The 16,550-nt window shown below is 38.5% G+C and overlaps 1 protein-coding gene across 1 annotated transcript in view; it reads left to right on the forward strand.

The window, feature by feature from the left end:
• kirrel3a (kirre like nephrin family adhesion molecule 3a) overlaps positions 1-16,550 on the forward strand; it is a 151,571-nt gene that overhangs the window by 110,583 nt on the left and 24,438 nt on the right. The window contains exons 4-6 of the mRNA XM_084105582.1: positions 5,577-5,734; positions 8,850-9,000; positions 15,111-15,216. Coding sequence (XP_083961708.1) covers positions 5,577-5,734; positions 8,850-9,000; positions 15,111-15,216 — 415 coding nt within the window. The remainder of the gene's footprint in view (positions 1-5,576; positions 5,735-8,849; positions 9,001-15,110; positions 15,217-16,550) is intronic.

Here is a 16,550-nt window from a genome sequence, read left to right on the forward strand (position 1 = left end):
ATACATGCAATTTATTTGAATGGTAGTGTAGATGGACTAAAAGCCAAAACTCTCATTTTGGTGTTATGGAATCTTTAACTTGGAATCTAATTTTGCAGTCATGTCACATTAATTAGGTCTAAATGTGGACTTCTCAGACTAGTAGTGGGAGAAAAGCTAGTGGATTAAAGCTTTGTACAAGATGTTATCCTCTGCCTTAAGAGCGTGTTGAACAAGCCACGTTAACCTGTCCCAGAGGGAGACAAACATCAGTCCTAATGAGAGGAGACGGCAATTACTTGTAGTCTTTCAAAGCAAAGAGGCTGTCCTGTTCCTCCTCTTCGTGGATAAGACACCGGCCAGGGATCATCACTTGATTCTTTGAAAACTAGAATGGAAAGGCGGCGAAAAGATGTGCTATTGTCTTTTTCCTTTTTTTATGGGTTTCTCACCCTTGCACAGCAAGCTAACTCGCCCAGCTCTGACCAAATATGCTCCCCGTCTCCTCATGTTAATGTCAGCACCAGCGTTGGCCGTAAAAAGTCACATCGCAGCCAGATTGAAAAAAGAGAAAGCAAACAACGAGGTGATGAAATTGAAAATGCAGAGTTCACAGATACAGGTCTCGACCTGAATAACAGCCAAATGCCATTGTTCACTGTTTTTCCCCCCACTACAAAGTTCTTTTGCTTTTAAATGCAAGAATTATCACCTCAGTCTGCAAGTGCAGTTAGTGTTATGAATTTTTAAAAATGTATTGAAGTTTGCAACAGCTGGTCCTCCATTTGAACGTCACACTTTGTTGAATAGGAAGCAGGCATGCTGCAACATCTGCATCTCAGAGAAATGTGAATTCACAGACAGGTATTTCATGCTTCTGTGTCACAGCAGAATACAAATTCTCACTAATGTGACATAGGTGCAAAACTTTCATCTGCAGCTGAGATATATGCAAATTAACTTGCAAAATGCTAAATGTTAGGTAACAATAGTAACAATAGGATTTGTGGAGTAAATGAAATGAAATTGGCCATCAAAGAATTTATGGAAAGGTCTGTAGGCCTACGTGAAAATTCTGCAGTGACTCTTTCTGCAAGTTACATCATTACGCTAGTAGGTGGCGACAAGTGACTCTATTATGTGTGAGTCATTTGAATAATTCACTCAAAAGCACTGATTCATTAAAGAAGTGAATCTCCAGTTTGTTCATAAACACATTACAGAAAGGACTCTGCATTTATGAGTGAATCATTGATTTATTGGCTCACTCATAAAGAATCACTTGCTTTTATGAGTGAGCTATATTCATTGTATTTATGAGTGAGTCTATCAGTGATTTATTTATAAAGCCTGTTTTCTCTGAATGAAAACACTGATTCATTCGTGAAACCAAAACTTTTTCTGTAACTACTTTTCACCACCATTCATACGTTTTTTTTTTTTTTAAATCCACTGTGCATGCACATTAGCTTGACCAGCCTGAAAATTGTAGTTTTCTGTCATGATTCGAGCATTTAGAAAAGTTGTTCACAAATATCTGTGAAAAAAACAAAATGTTGTATTGCAGGTCTCTGTAGATGCAGATTTATTTCTAACTAGATTTTCTTAATTTCAGTTAACACTAATACTGTCATTTCACACATTAATTATCATTTCTTAATTATTATACAAAGTCAGACTGCCATGTATTGAGCTAAATCTATTGAGGAGATGAATTTTTAAGTTCAATTAAGCTTTAGGTTCAGCGTGTTTGTTCTTCGCTTATGACATGAATAGTGAGTATAAATAAATAAATAAATAGATGTCAGCTTGATGAGCTTAAACTACAGGGTGCCATTATTGACACAAGTGCTGAATTGAGAGCAAACGATTTATCCCACTCCTTCTGCTCGAGGTCTCTACTCTCTTTAAAGCATCTTTGGGAGGGAAGGCATGTCACTGAGATGCCTGATGTTCAGAAACAACACAGTAGCATGGACAGAGATGACATGCATGGACAAGTAGCCCACACAGAGAGCCCTTTGGCCTGAACAGGCCAGTGAACAGAAGCGCTCGGCTCTAATCAGAACTCTGTGTCCCGCTCCACATGCCCTGTGGGAGCTCTACAGAACAGGAGGAGCCTGTCACAGTGCAATTTTACTTTCCTGTTACTCCCTATGATATTGTAATGTGATCTTAATTTCATTCAGATGGCATTTGGATTCAGTTTAGTTGTTTAGACACTGATATGTACAATATTGATGAATGGACAGCTTTTAAAACAAATCCTTTTTGAAAATGTAAAATTTTAGAGATGTAGTAAAGTTGTCCACATGTTTAATATTGCATAATTAATCACTTAAAACACTTTGGTTCCTTTAAACAGAGCAAACTGGTTGCAATTGAAAAACAGGCACAAGGTCGGTCGGATGTTCTCGCATTGATAAGCTGACAGAAGGATGTAAGACAATGATTTCTATTAAAAACAGACAGACAGTTGAGTGTTGCAAGGCTGTTTGGCCATTGTGCAGTTTAGTCAACATCCTTGTACCCCACTGTAATTTTTTTTTTTTTTGTTGATTTAACATTTACTGCACTTGTGTTAACATTTTAACTTTTTAAAATGTTATTTCACATTCTTTATTCGATTTTAATTGGATTTCCTACAGTTCATTCAAGTCTAAGTGCCCCTTTTTCTAACAAACTGGCCTTCAGCAGGAACTTTCAAAAGTTTTTAAGGTGAAACAACACTGAAGAATATTTCACTTCAGATGCTTTCAAAGAAATGTGTTTACTGGTGTAAATATCACATCTGCTTCTGTTTAAAGGGTCTTTATCGTGAAATTTTTAGTATTTTTAGTTAATACACCTGAAAAAAAAGAAGACGGGATAATTGCTAAAGGCTGTGTGGTACAGCAACTAAACTCAGGATGAAAGTGATTAATCCACCGTGCTACCAATTCCTGCGAGAGAAAGATGGAGAGAGGGAACGAGAAGGGAGAGAGACATCTCCAGATGTAAGACCAAATCCAGGTACATTACAAAATAGGTCACATTTCCCAGAACGCCCCTTCTCTCTTGTTTCCAAAATGAAATTGCTCCATTTTTCTCCTTCCACATGCTGAATGACTCGAGGTGTCTCAAGGGCCTGGTGTATCAAGAGGGCAGAGACAGAAGTAATTCGGTCCTGGCTGTTCGTTAGGCTCCATGTGAGAGTTTCTCCCCAGTCTGAACAACAATTACGGCTGTATGATTAATCCATCGTGTTGACCTGCTCAACACAAAGAAGATGGTTGGCCGCGTTAAGGCTTCAGCTTTGGAAGCGTCGCACCAGGGCATATTTGCAAACATGGCGGTCACAAGAAGGTTTAACATGGTCATGCCAGTTTTTGGCGCTCAAAAGGAGAGCATGGACCATCTGGGATCCATGCCACATTGAGAGTCATGGGATGCTATCCAAAGCTACTTGGAAATGCCAGTGTGTGAATTCACACCATAATATATTGGCACTTAGCTTTCTGGAATTCTAGGACTTGAATGTTGGACTGCAGTGCCAGCTTTGGAAGTCTCTCTCTCGCTCTCTAATTCAACCCCATCAATAACTGAAACTTGAGCAGACAGACTGATTGACTTAACTGTTGTGCTCATTTGCATACACTTAGCCTCTGGTCTATCAGTCCCGGAAAACAATCCCAGCATGCAATTGTAAGCTATGTTTGTAAAAAAAACGAATGAGTTTGCTCTAAACAGGCAAAGCACTTAGGCGTTAAAACAAGCTGTTAAGGATGGCTTTGATGTCCAGATGGGGAAAGGAATATGACACAGACTTTAATTGCTCCTGGAAATGAGAGTGGATTCTGAGTGGATGGAAGTACTTTGAATTCTCTGTCACTAATTTAAATGTGGCAAAGAGATTTCATTCCAGTTTTCTATGTCTGTTTTAGTATTAAGGAAGAATCACTATTATCTATCTATCTATCTAATATATGTAATCCATCCATCCATCATCCATCCATATACACTGTTCAAAAGTTTGGGGTCGGTAAGGATTTAAAAAATATATGTTTTTGAAAGAAGTCTCTTATGCTCATAATAAATCAAATAAAGACTGTATTTATTTGATGAAAAAATACAGTATAAACAGTAATTTAGTGGAATAATATTAAAGTTTAAAATAACTTTTTTCATTTTAAAATGTAATTTATTCCTGTGATGGTAAATTGAATTTTTAGCATCATTACTCCAGTCTTCAGAGTCACGTGATCCTTCAGAAATCATTCTAATATTATCGTCAATGTTCAAAATAGCTGTGCTGCTTAATATTTTTGTGGAAACCGTGATACATACAGGATTGTTTAATTAATAGAAAGTTAGTTTATTTGAAATAGAAATTTTTTATTTGTAACATTACAAAAATATATATTTTTGTCAATTCAATGCATCCTTTCTGACTAAAAAAAGAAAACATTTCTTCAGTAAAACATTTTAAACTGAAATGTATATTTATTGTGTACTGTATATAAATGTTTGTCTACATAATCTGTATACAAAATATATATAAATCATATAAATATAAATAATTTGTAATTATAATTATTTGTATTCATAATATTTGACCTGCCTGTGTGGCTGAACACATACACAGAATTACTTTTCTGTCATGACAGACCTAATCAGTTTCCTACTTTTCGTTTTTCCTCATTCTTTATCTCTCTCTTTCTCTAATCTCTTCCACTCTGTCTATTTCTCTCTTTCTCCAAACTGCACTGACAACTAGTTGTGGCTGTGGCCTTTATACACAGAGGCAGAAGGGGAAAACTATTTATTTCTGAGAACCGTATGATTTTTCAAGCCGGAGGGAGACTTGATTGGTTCCAAGGAAGAAATACCAGCTAACAAATCACACAGGACTCCGTGCTCTGAGATCGTCGTGTAGCGTGAGGGCCAAATCTCCACGGTCTTATATGCTACACAGAGAAATCTGAAGGGAAGATGTCCAACGTCCTCCATATAACCGTTCAGAGACTTCCCTTTAGAGGAGAAACATGGTCAGAACGTCCCCTTTGCACCCTAAACTTCGCTGTTACCATGGCGCCTTGAGGTACCCAGTTGCTCAAACTTGTGTGTGCCGTCTGATTGGCCAGAAATCTCAGCGAGAGTAAAAGCTGGCTGAAGTCTAATCAGTAAGATATGAGTAATGGGGTCTCAGCTTCCTTCTTAATAAAGTCAGCATCTCTGGGACCTTCCCCAACAACAACCACCCCCTAGCCGGCCCGTTCTGGCATCTTCAAATAGTCCCTCCTCTTCTCACGTCTTACTGCCCTCTCTCTCTCCATCGCTGTCTCTCTGGAGCACTCAGGATGTAGCAGCTGCTTGTTGCCTTTGATTTAGACTTGCCCTAGATATGCTCTCTAATGAGCTGAGTGCCCAATCAATAATTTACCTGAATCTGAGTGAGAAGCAGGCTGATCAGTGCTGCTTAAAAAAAGAACTGCAATCAGTGCTATTCACAAACTGTTTTTTGACTCATCCTTCCATTTTTCTCTTTCTCTCTTTTGCTATGTGCCATTGTTTGTGATACAAGAGGATAAACTTCCCTCTGATTTTTTTTTTTCCAGTTCCTCCTGATGACCCTGTGATAATCGGAGCACCTGTGGTGAGCTTGCGTGCAGGGGACTCGCTAAACCTCACCTGCCATGCTGACAATGCCAAACCGGCCGCCTCCATCATCTGGATCCGTAACGGAGAGGTCCTGAACGGTGCGGCGTACACCAAGGTACGGCAGGTCCCTGCTGCTGGCAGTTTTTGTATCAACAAAACTCAATACAGAAACATGATGGAACCATGGCCTGTGTTTCAAAATCATTTTTAGGCATAATATATGTGTTCAAATGTTCGACTGAGTGCACCTAATGTTCGAAAATCTGTTGAATTTCAAATTGAATGTTCAAATTCACCTATTATGCCCAAACATTTTGTGTTGTGAACATTTTTGACGTTTAAAAGTGCATCTGATTCCCAAAAATGCCGTTTCAAACATTTTGATTCAGTTCAAACGTGATACCCAAAAACACTGTTTTGAATGTTTCATTTCAAATTGAATGATCAAATTTGCATATAATGGCTACATTTTTTATCTTTGAACATTCAAATGCTCCTGTGATGTCCCAAAAAAGCTCTCAAGCTTTTTGATTCAGTTCAAATGTGCACTTTTTTCAAAACTAGCTGGTTTAAATGTTTTTGAATCAATTAAAACAATCACAAGATGCATTCAAACACTCCTGTGACGCCCCCCAAAAAATGTTTGATTCAAATCAAACATGCATATGACGCCCAAAAACACTGTGTCATATCAGGTACACTGTATCGGGTGTGTTTCATTTTAAACTGAATGATCAAATTAAATGAATTCAATTCAAGCATTTGATCACTTATATAATTGCCAAAAACACTCAAATTTTACTTTTAGAGAGATTTTAACATTGAAACATCTGGACATTGAAACATTTTGATCCATTTTGAATGTTCAGGTACTTCTATGATGCCCAAAAATGCTGTCTTGAGTGTTTCATTTCAAAGTGAAATTCAGTCTGTGCATTCAGTCCATTCAAATGCGTCCTGTGATGGCTTGAATGTTTTGGTTCAGTTTAAATATACATGCATTCATTTTGAATGCTCAAGCACTTCTATGACAAACATGCTGTATAGGTGAACAGCCTGCTATAGGTTTTTGCCTGTGTGTCTGACAGTACTTTTTTGCCTACAGTTGATATTTTCAATATCACGTGTCAAAAATAAAAAGAGTCTCTTATGAAATCCTGCACTTCGCCTGACTGCGTGTCCTCGAAACTCTCAGCTCTGTCAAATGAATGACAAGTGAGGACTAATTTTTAATTTAATCCTTGGGGCAAAGTGAAGCTGTAATGCAGTGCTTTAAATATGTCATAATGGAAAGACATTCCAGCACTCCATTATGAATGTGTTCCTCAGCAATTTGCTCAGTTGGTCGGCTTTAGGGAGGGAATTGAGAGAGAAGGAAATGTGTTTAAAGGGCCGCTCATACTATGATTGGAGAGCGTAATCTGCTCATTCTGAGTAAGCCGAACCCCTCAGCACCCACCAGAGAGAGTCCCTTCATTAATTAACCAGGCCTAATTTAGACACAAGCAAGCTAGACAGGTTACCTCTTTTTTTCCAACAGAAGTACAGCTTTCAAATCTGTTCTACGGAGACTCTACTCTCGGAGACTCTTTTAAATGCCTCTGAAATGATCAAGTACCTCCATGAGACGGATAAAAACAAAGCCATTCACGTCTCGAAAGTCATTCCAGTGTAAACTGGATATTAGATGAGAGACAAATCTCTTTTTTTTTTTCTTTTTTTTTATGAAAACAGGAGTCTTATAAACCACTGATTCTTGAGTGCTGGGACAAAACAGCCTGCATAACGGAACAGAGAAATGTACCGAGGAATTATTTTGGATTAATCTGTTAAACATGTTCAGAGGTGCTGGTTCAACCTCCTGCTTCTTCCGTTTTCACAGTAAATGTGTGTTTTTCCTTGATGCAACTCAGTGTGTCAACACGATTAAGGATGAATTGAGATTACAGGATGGTTTCACACTGATTTTCAGCTTCATCTATTGAATTGTCACCACAGTCAGACAGAAAATCAACAGCACTGACAAAATAACCATAATGCATTTAATCAGACACTCATACAGTGCTTGTGCAGTAGCTGTTTTGTTATTTTGGTTGCTGCTAATAGAAACATCAAATAAGTGGAGATGTCTTATACATCTTTTATGGATATATATCCATGTTTCTATTTTTCATAAGTTATACATTTTATATAATATTTTATATAGTTTGAAATGATTTATGGTCTGAGGACAGGTGTTTTGGGAGGAGGGTAGTGAGTGATAATGTCATTTTATAATACTGATAAAAGGAACAGTAGTTGAAATGTTGCATTTGTGTAAAGATCACTGTAGTGATCATCTCTGACAAGTATCATAGTGGAAATGTTGCTGTTTTCGCAACTGATGGCAGGTAAACGTCTGAGAATGCTTTGTCTCATCTCTCAAGATTCAGTGAAATATTCAGATGTCAGTATGTTGGATTTATGGGTTTAACTTGATTTTGGTCTAAAACTTTGATTTATAACTGAACAGTCTAATGACTGGAGAGCCTCGTCTCATCATAACACAATTACCTTTTAGAAAAATGTCAGATGATAAACGCACAAGAGATTAGAATTTTTCATATTTCTCCAGGAATCGAGCTCCACTCTTTATTGGGTTATTTGATTAATTCTCAGAGAGAATCTCTTGTAGCTGTGAGGCAGACGGGTGTTTTAGATGAAGTCAATATCCTTCAAATATCTGTACCAATTTTTTAATAATCTTTCCTCAATAAACACGGTTCCTCTATAATAGCTTGAATACAAGAGCGCAAAAGTGCAGGTAATATCGCCGTGAATAAGCTGCTTTGTGACTGACATATGAAGTGTGTAACCTCCTTGCCAATGAAAGATTCCTGTGTGAAACTCTTGATACAGATTTCAGCACAAAGCTAGTCTGATAGAAAAGCGAACATTTCAAAAGTGCTGTATCTGCACATTCAGGCCTTTAAACACGTGCTGATTTGGTGCTCGAGACTCAAGGGTTTGTTGGGTAGATGGTTTGTTCAGAGACCTCCAACAGAGAGGAGCTGATTGCAAGTTTGGAAGTCTGTCTTTGACCTACACTCAAGAGGAAACATAAATACAGACCATCTTGAGTTGTTTGGCTCATACTTTTTTCTTTTCGACTGTGCAAGTATGAAGTATCGTTGACCATCTGCAAAGTGCTGCAATACTTTAGTGCTCACAGTGTTTGTGTTTTCATGCAGACGCTGTTGCGAGACGGCAGAAGAGAAAGCACGGTGAGCACGCTCCACGTCTCCGCCTCGAACATCGAGAGCGGCCAGCGGATCACCTGCCGTGCCTCCAACAAAGCGGCGCCCAACGGCAAAGAGGCCACGGTCACCATCGACATCCAACGTGAGTGAATCTTCCACCGACTGCGCTTCTGTTCAAACATAATTAGCGGCAGACAGGCTCGAGCTCACATTCCCCTTCCAAATCCTGCAACCAGCATTCTGTTCTGAGGGCTTCTTGTGTTTTCCTGTCTGTGTGGATAAATTATTCACATGTGAAAATCCGCTATGTGCTGTCCTATTTTCTTTATCCAAACAGCCGTTGTGTATGCATGCGATCTGATGTCTGTGCACATGTCGTACTTCGCTCCACAGACACACAAGACTTGACACAATTTTTGTTTCTCCTTGTTTTTTATTTTGGAGAAGAAATTGTAAAAGTGACAGTTTCTCTGCAGGCAGCATAGAGGGATGTTGCAAAGCTTTAAGCCGGTTATTGTAGACATAAATGCTAATTATTAGCTTTTTAAACATCGGAAGAATTGAGCAAGACCAGATCCTGTTTGTGTATATGGGCATTTTGCTTATTTTTTATTTATAGCAGCCATAAGCTTCGCTGTCAAAAGTGTATCTGAAAGCGCTAAAATGAAAGGCCTTAACTAATTCAGCGCGAAAGATTAGCATTTGATGAAATATTTCTGACAATGTATGCATAGGGAGCAAAGCCGTTCTTTCAGCTCTCTTGAGTGTTGAAAGATATTAACTCTGACTAATAAAGCAGAAAATATATCATATTGAAAGATCCACAAGTTCTGACAGCTCCTTTCTTCACGTCCGTAAAGTCTGTTTTTTTTGCCCAGAAGGAATGCGCCTCATCACAATGGAGCTCAAATTCAATTTTTTTTTTTTTTTTTGCTCCTCCGGACTCGGCCCAAATCATTTTGTCATGCAAAACAATAGAAGAGTTTTACTGTAAGCCTCTTTCCACCCTGAATTGCGCAGATTGGTCAGTTTCCATGATGTTGCTACTGTGAGAGCCAATGTAATGCTTTGTTTAATTAATCACGATTGGAGGAAGTCAAACCAGCCAGGTTTGAGATTATATCTACTTTCCTAGCACAAAGGAAGATATTTTGAAGAATGTTAGTAGGAAAAAAATAATATGGAAAAAATATTACTGACATTCTTCAAAATATCTTCTTTTGTGTTCAGCAGAAGACAGAAATTCTTAAAGGTTTAAAACAACTTGAAGGTGAATAAATGATGACAGAATTTTGAATAAATGATGACAGAATAAATGATAAATGATTACAGAATTTTCATTTTGTTGTGAACTATTCCTTTAAATTCAACTTAATTATTCCAAGCTTTTGACTAGTATAGTTTATGTGTAAGTCAATGAAATTGGCACAAACTGCTACTGTCAAGATTCATTTAGCTTACGATTCAGGGTGGCTCACTTGAACTTCCCTTTAGCCAGCTTAATCGTAATAATTACACCGTGTCTAACCTGCGCCTGTGCGATCTGTCGTTTGAGATGTGCCAGGTCTAACACGAGGAAGCAGTTCAGTGAAGCAGAGACCCCGCTGTAGGCCACACACTGAAAGAACATGTGCTGGGTAAATAAGTGATGACTGAGAGCAGAGAGGTGCTAGAACCTTTGGGCCACGACAGCCCACAGGGACCTCGAACCGGCATCAGGGGCCGGTTTTCCGTTTTTTTTTTTTTTTTGTCTTCAATATTCAGAAAAGGCAGCTGTTAAGTACGGTGCCATAATGGAAATGTGTTTTTTGGCAGACCTGGCAGTTTGAAGAGCTCACAAAATGTTTTCCACTATTCCCGGAGATTATTTACCGAAAACACTTTCATTATATGTCACATGCTGTTTTTTCCATTTATCCTTCTCTGTAGGTAATTGCCCAAAAACAACAGTTATAAAACCGCCGGGTCTGATCAAATACGGCAACGTGACAGAGTTCCAAGAGTTCATCAGAGTAATGGGAGAATGTTTAGATTTCATTTCATCTGAAGTTTTGTGTTCCGCCTAAAGTGTACCGCTAATAAACAGAGCTATCAGTGGGTACATGAGTCACTGGTGACCTAAATAAGTGTGTTGCTTTTCACTTATTACTGAGATACTCTGGCCCTTCTCTTCATATTAGACAGGACACATTTGCTCGTAATCATTTATAAGCTCTTGGCTGTGAAAGCACTGGCCTATTTATCAGGGCTCCTGCAGAACCAGCTTCATCTGTCCTGACCCTCCTGTGAAACACAACAATTGCACTATGACCACTTGGGCTCTCCATCTGACCAACAATGATCTGGATCATGGGTCCACAAAACCCTTTTGTACTTCTATGCTGATGTCATGAAGATTTACCGTAGGTCCCCCATATGGGTAGATGCTGCCCATATTGGATCCCAGGGGCCAGCTATTTGTTAATATGTAATAATATATATATATATATATAGAGAGAGAGAGAGAGAGAGAGAGAGAGAGAGAGAGAGAGAGATGCATTTGATTTGATCAAAAATACAGTATGATTTTATTTGGTGCTCAAGAAACAGTTTGGAAAATATATGTATTGCATCCTTGATAAAATATGTATGATTATTAATTAAAATGAATCACAATCTATAGATTTTGTTATATTCTATATAAATGAATACATGTAATTTAATGGTAATAGTTAATGGTATACAGTAGTAATGTAGTTCAGACAATGTACATAATAGTAATTTTGCAGGATTTCTTAACATTCATTGAAAAGTTCAAAGTTGTTTCAGTTAACAGAAATTATCTCAGGTTTTAGGTGGACTGAACGTGCAGACCGAACTCTTTATGACACCAGCTGTACCAGCATTAAACCAGAATAAACCAACCGGGACCTTTTTGGAAATTCATAGTGGTTTTAGTCGGTCTGTTCAGCAGGGATATATGTGCATTTGTTTAATCAGTTCGGCCCTGAGCAGATGGTCTTCCAGTGTGCCAGAGTTAAGCGTTCGTATCGCTCTTCATTGATATGGGTGCTACTTTTTAATTAGCCTGATACCCTCCTAGACTTCCATTCTAGATGCCATTGATTATTTCCATGGAATCGGACATTTAAAAAAAAAGACTTGATGATGGCAAGTAATGGAAAGTTTCTTGGTGGTTCCTCTTCGCACAGCACAATTTCGATAAGGATCTCTGGACTCAACCAATCTCCATTGGCTAGATACACAAATTAATCTGCAACGTGTTGACATTCACATCTCCAGCACTCCTCCTTTCATTCACATGTTCTCACTTTAAAGGTCATCAGTGCCTCTGAACCACATATAGTAATTAAATCTTCTCCATTAAACAACACATTTCATATTTCATGAAAGGTTCTCAAAGCTCGTAGCCCACATCAATCTGCGTGCACATTTCACTTTTGCCCCTTTTGGATTTTCTCCCTCTTACGACTCAAAGGAGATTTGGCTTTATTGTAAAGGCGGCTAATATTCTTCACAGCGAGTGCCACCGATAACGGCATCTCATCTGACCCTTTGCTTGAACGTGGCGCGAAGCTCTTCGGCGCTGTTAGCTTGTGGGCCTCTGCGTAGCGGTTCGTTTAAGAATTAGCACCCAGGAGGATGTCTCTCCGCTTCTCAAAGTAATTGCCTTGTAAATAAGAGCAGGATTGAAACAATGCTGTTTGTTAGGAATAATTAATGACCACATGCGCACATGGAGATGCGTCTGGAGGCCTCTCGTGAGCTCCTGTCGGGCGAACGCACTCACTCCACACAAAGGAAACTGACAAGAGGTGCTTCATCAAGCTCAAGGAAACACTCACTCGCATCCCCCCTTGAGTCTTCCATCCAAAATAGATGCATGCCTCTATGTTTAGAGGACATGGCGGTTTTTAGATGCATATTTACATGCAATACTTTTTTTTTTTTCGGAAAACTGGAAATCTCCCTAATTCCCAATGTTACCACAATCCAGTGCAAACTTCATTTAAAATGAATGATCACAAATCAGTGTTGATTCTGTACCATCTGAGTGCCTGGTAGTTTTCATAGCTGCCCATGCGGCTTAATGGACTACTTCCACTGAGCCTGGTGGTGGCATAGTTCCGTTTTCAAACATCGCAGCTCGCTAGATTCTTGTTAATGTATGTTAAGTTAAATGGAAGTTAAAGTGAGTTTTACGAGAATTGATTGGATGGATTGGCTCCTGTATACATTTCTGATTTATTATCCATTCACAATCCTGGAAGGTCTCTTAGGTCATCCAACCAGAGACTGTTAAATGTTCCTCGGGTTAGATTGAAAACGAGAGGAGATCGAGCTTTTGCCGTTGCTGCACCAAAACTTTGGAACAGCCGACCTGTTTTCATTAGAACTGCCTCCACACTGCACGAGTTTAAAGCAAAACTCAAAACCTATCATTTTTCTTTGGCTTATTATTGTGTCTGGTCTGTTCGGTGTTCTGTGTAATTTATGTTGTACATGGTGTTAAATGCTGATGATATCTGATATAGTGTACAGCACCTTGGTCAACAATTGTTGTTTTTAGTGGTGCTATATAAATAAAGTTGAGTTGAGTTGAGTGTCAGCAAGAAGATTTAAAAATCCAGACTGCAATGTTGCAGTGCAAGACCTGATGAATAAGATCAGAACAAACGTTTATTTATTTGTATTAAATATTTGTATTGTATTTTAATCACGATACTGTCATTTTTCATTGACACGTGTGTATGCCAACATTCCTAATATTCTAAGTAGTAGTGCTTTCACTGTAATTAAATATTTTTAATATGGTTAAATTTATTAAAGAAAAAAAAAAAGCGTGATGTCCGCACACTGAAAATATCTGCTCCAAATGAATTTATTAATAGCACAACGTTTCAACTATCAGAAGACCATCAGGTCTTCATCAGGCAACAGTTGTGCAGAAATATATTTATAAGAACATTTCAGCTGGTTTAATGGATAATTCATAGTTTAAATCAACTGACAGCCCTGAAAAGTAGCAATAATCTGCATTCTTATGAGGAACTCTGTTGTAAACTGAACTCTGTTACCGGAGTCGTAATAAGTTGAAGGTGGAAGAAGTTGTGCAAGTTGTCCATTTGACGCTTGCAAACCGCATACACTGTATCGCTGTTATTGTTTCTCTGATATGTTTGAATACACCGCTATTTCGTTTCGACGCTTTTCAGAAAGACTTCAGGTTAGTTTTAAATGACTAGTCCCACGCCATAAGGCATTATGAATGAAACATCTGTCCTCGGTACAAATACGTTGGGCGAGTGACGGGTGCAGACTGCTAATGAGAAATCAGACCCAGCGCTGTGTCTGGGCTTTCCAGAGGCCTCTAATCACATTCAGACCTATGGGAGGTGACAGATCCGTCCACTGTGCTTTGACAGGACTGGGGCAGATTGTAGGAGCTTTTCTCATATTAAAGTTTCAGGATTTTGGGGGGAAAACAGCAGGAGGAACCACTGCTGTCTGGAATTGTTGTGATTTGTCGGTATGTCGCTGATGTTTCTACCGCTGGCCTAGTTAATGTCCAACATGCCCTGTGTCCAAACAAACACACGGCACAATCATGCTTTCACAGACACTTCTTCAGCTCTGAACGTGTCAGCGCCTGTCTGTCCGCTGTCTCACATCTGCTGTCAGTCCTGTCTGACTGTTTGGGTTTGGGTGTGTGTAATTGGAAAGGAGTGAACGAAAGCAAACTATATAAGATTGCCTTGATCCAACCTATAAATTTCATACACATTTCAAACTTTCTTTTGTTTTAATTGAAACTGCCATTTTTTTTTAACGAGAATTCCAGCGCTGCATTAAACTCAAATAAATAAAATGTAATTGTCTTCTGAAATGCCTCGATAAAAAGTCTGGGGTTAAATATCGCTTTTGCTTAATGGGAATTTGGTCGCTGTTTGTTTAATTTGTGTAATCAATCTATTTGTTCATTTCGCCAAAAACTCTCTTTAATCATGCTCATTTTAAAAGTTGTTTAAATTCTAATTCAGCTGTTAGAAGGCGAGTTAAGGCGCCAATTAATCTTAATGCAAAGTAGCTCTCATTACTGGGAAAAAGAATAATCAAGCCGTTCCCACTTTTTAGAGTATTTTTAGTTAGTTCTTTAATCCGCAATTAATCTTTCTGACGAGTGTTTATTAATGAGCATTTTGAGACATTCTGTGGGAAGATGAAGTTGACCGGCCCTCTCTGCTCCTCCAGATTTCCCACTGGTGAACCTCTCTGTGGAACCGCAGCCTGTTCTGGAAGGCAATCTGGTCAAGTTCCATTGCGCTGCTAAAGCGAATCCCCCTGTCACTCATTACAGGTGAGAGCTCGCACTCACACACACTCCGACTGAAATACTGGTTTTATGTCCCAGAATATCCTTCTTTTACTCTCCTGATGTTTTTGTTATTGTGCACAATACGTATTCGCAGAAAAACCACATGAATTTCTCATGCCAACACATGTTCATCTCATATACGTGTGAAGCAGCATGATGTTTTTGTTTCAACACGTATTCATATGAAAATAGCATTTGTGGCACACTGTGTAGAGCAAAACCACACAAAAATCATATGCGAATCTAGTAATTTGAAATTATTATTTTTTCTGTATACTTTTACATTACTTTGTAGCAAAAAAGTAGAGTAGGCAGTGGCCGCAGTGCTAGTTTTAAAGTTTTTTTTTTTTTTTTGCTGGTTGTGACATCATAGTGTTTTGAAGGCTTAGCTCATAAATATTAATTAATTGATGATTGATATGATCTTTAACATGGTAGATATGCACTACTGTTCAAAAGTTTGGGATCTTTTTAAAATAAATTAATTAACTTTTATTCAGCAAGGATGCATCAGATTGATCAAAAGCGACAGTAAAAGACATGCATAATGTAACAAAAGATTTCTATTTTAAATAAATGCTCTCTATTTTAAATAAAACCTTTAATTCATCTAAGAATCCTGAAAAATGTATCACGGTTTCCACAAAAATGTTAAGCAGCACATTGATAATAATAAGAAATATAGATCTGTTGGAGAGTATTTGTTAATTTCAAAGCCAAAACTAAAATAAAGTAACATAAAAAACAACAATGTATTCAAGTCAAATTAACATTTCATGCATTTTTGATCATTTCATCCTAAAATCTGCCTGAAATCTGTTGGTCAATAACACATTTGTTTGCATTTTGTTGATTTCACTGGAACATCATCATATAGAGAGAGACAGCATCACACCTAACATCTTTTTAATCAGTGTGGAGCTAGAGATGGTCTCACCTTCTGCCCCATAAGATTTTCATGCATTATTCATTCCGTGGGGTCTAAAGGAGAACAGACCGACACACACACCAGACAATTGTGCCTCTGCCCTCAGCCAGCTGGACAAAGGATCTCTCAAAAACTCAGAGGGCACTGTGTGTCTCCTGTTCCTTGACCCACTGCAGCAGACTTCAAATATGCACTGTGCCACAGACCAAACCCTCGGCCAAATGTAATGTCATGAAATCATCAATCAAGCACAGGGAAACTTCCACACGGAGACTGGCTTCTTGGAGAAACACAGCATTTGAATTCACACTGCAGGAACACAGAAGCCCAACTAATTACGAAGAAAGTCATTACTGATTGCGGGAGATTTCCTGTGGGCATTACACCG

The sequence above is a fragment of the Abramis brama genome, assembly GCF_963993115.1.
Source record: "Abramis brama genome assembly, chromosome: 25".
In the NCBI taxonomy this organism is placed as follows: domain Eukaryota; kingdom Metazoa; phylum Chordata; class Actinopteri; order Cypriniformes; family Leuciscidae; genus Abramis; species Abramis brama.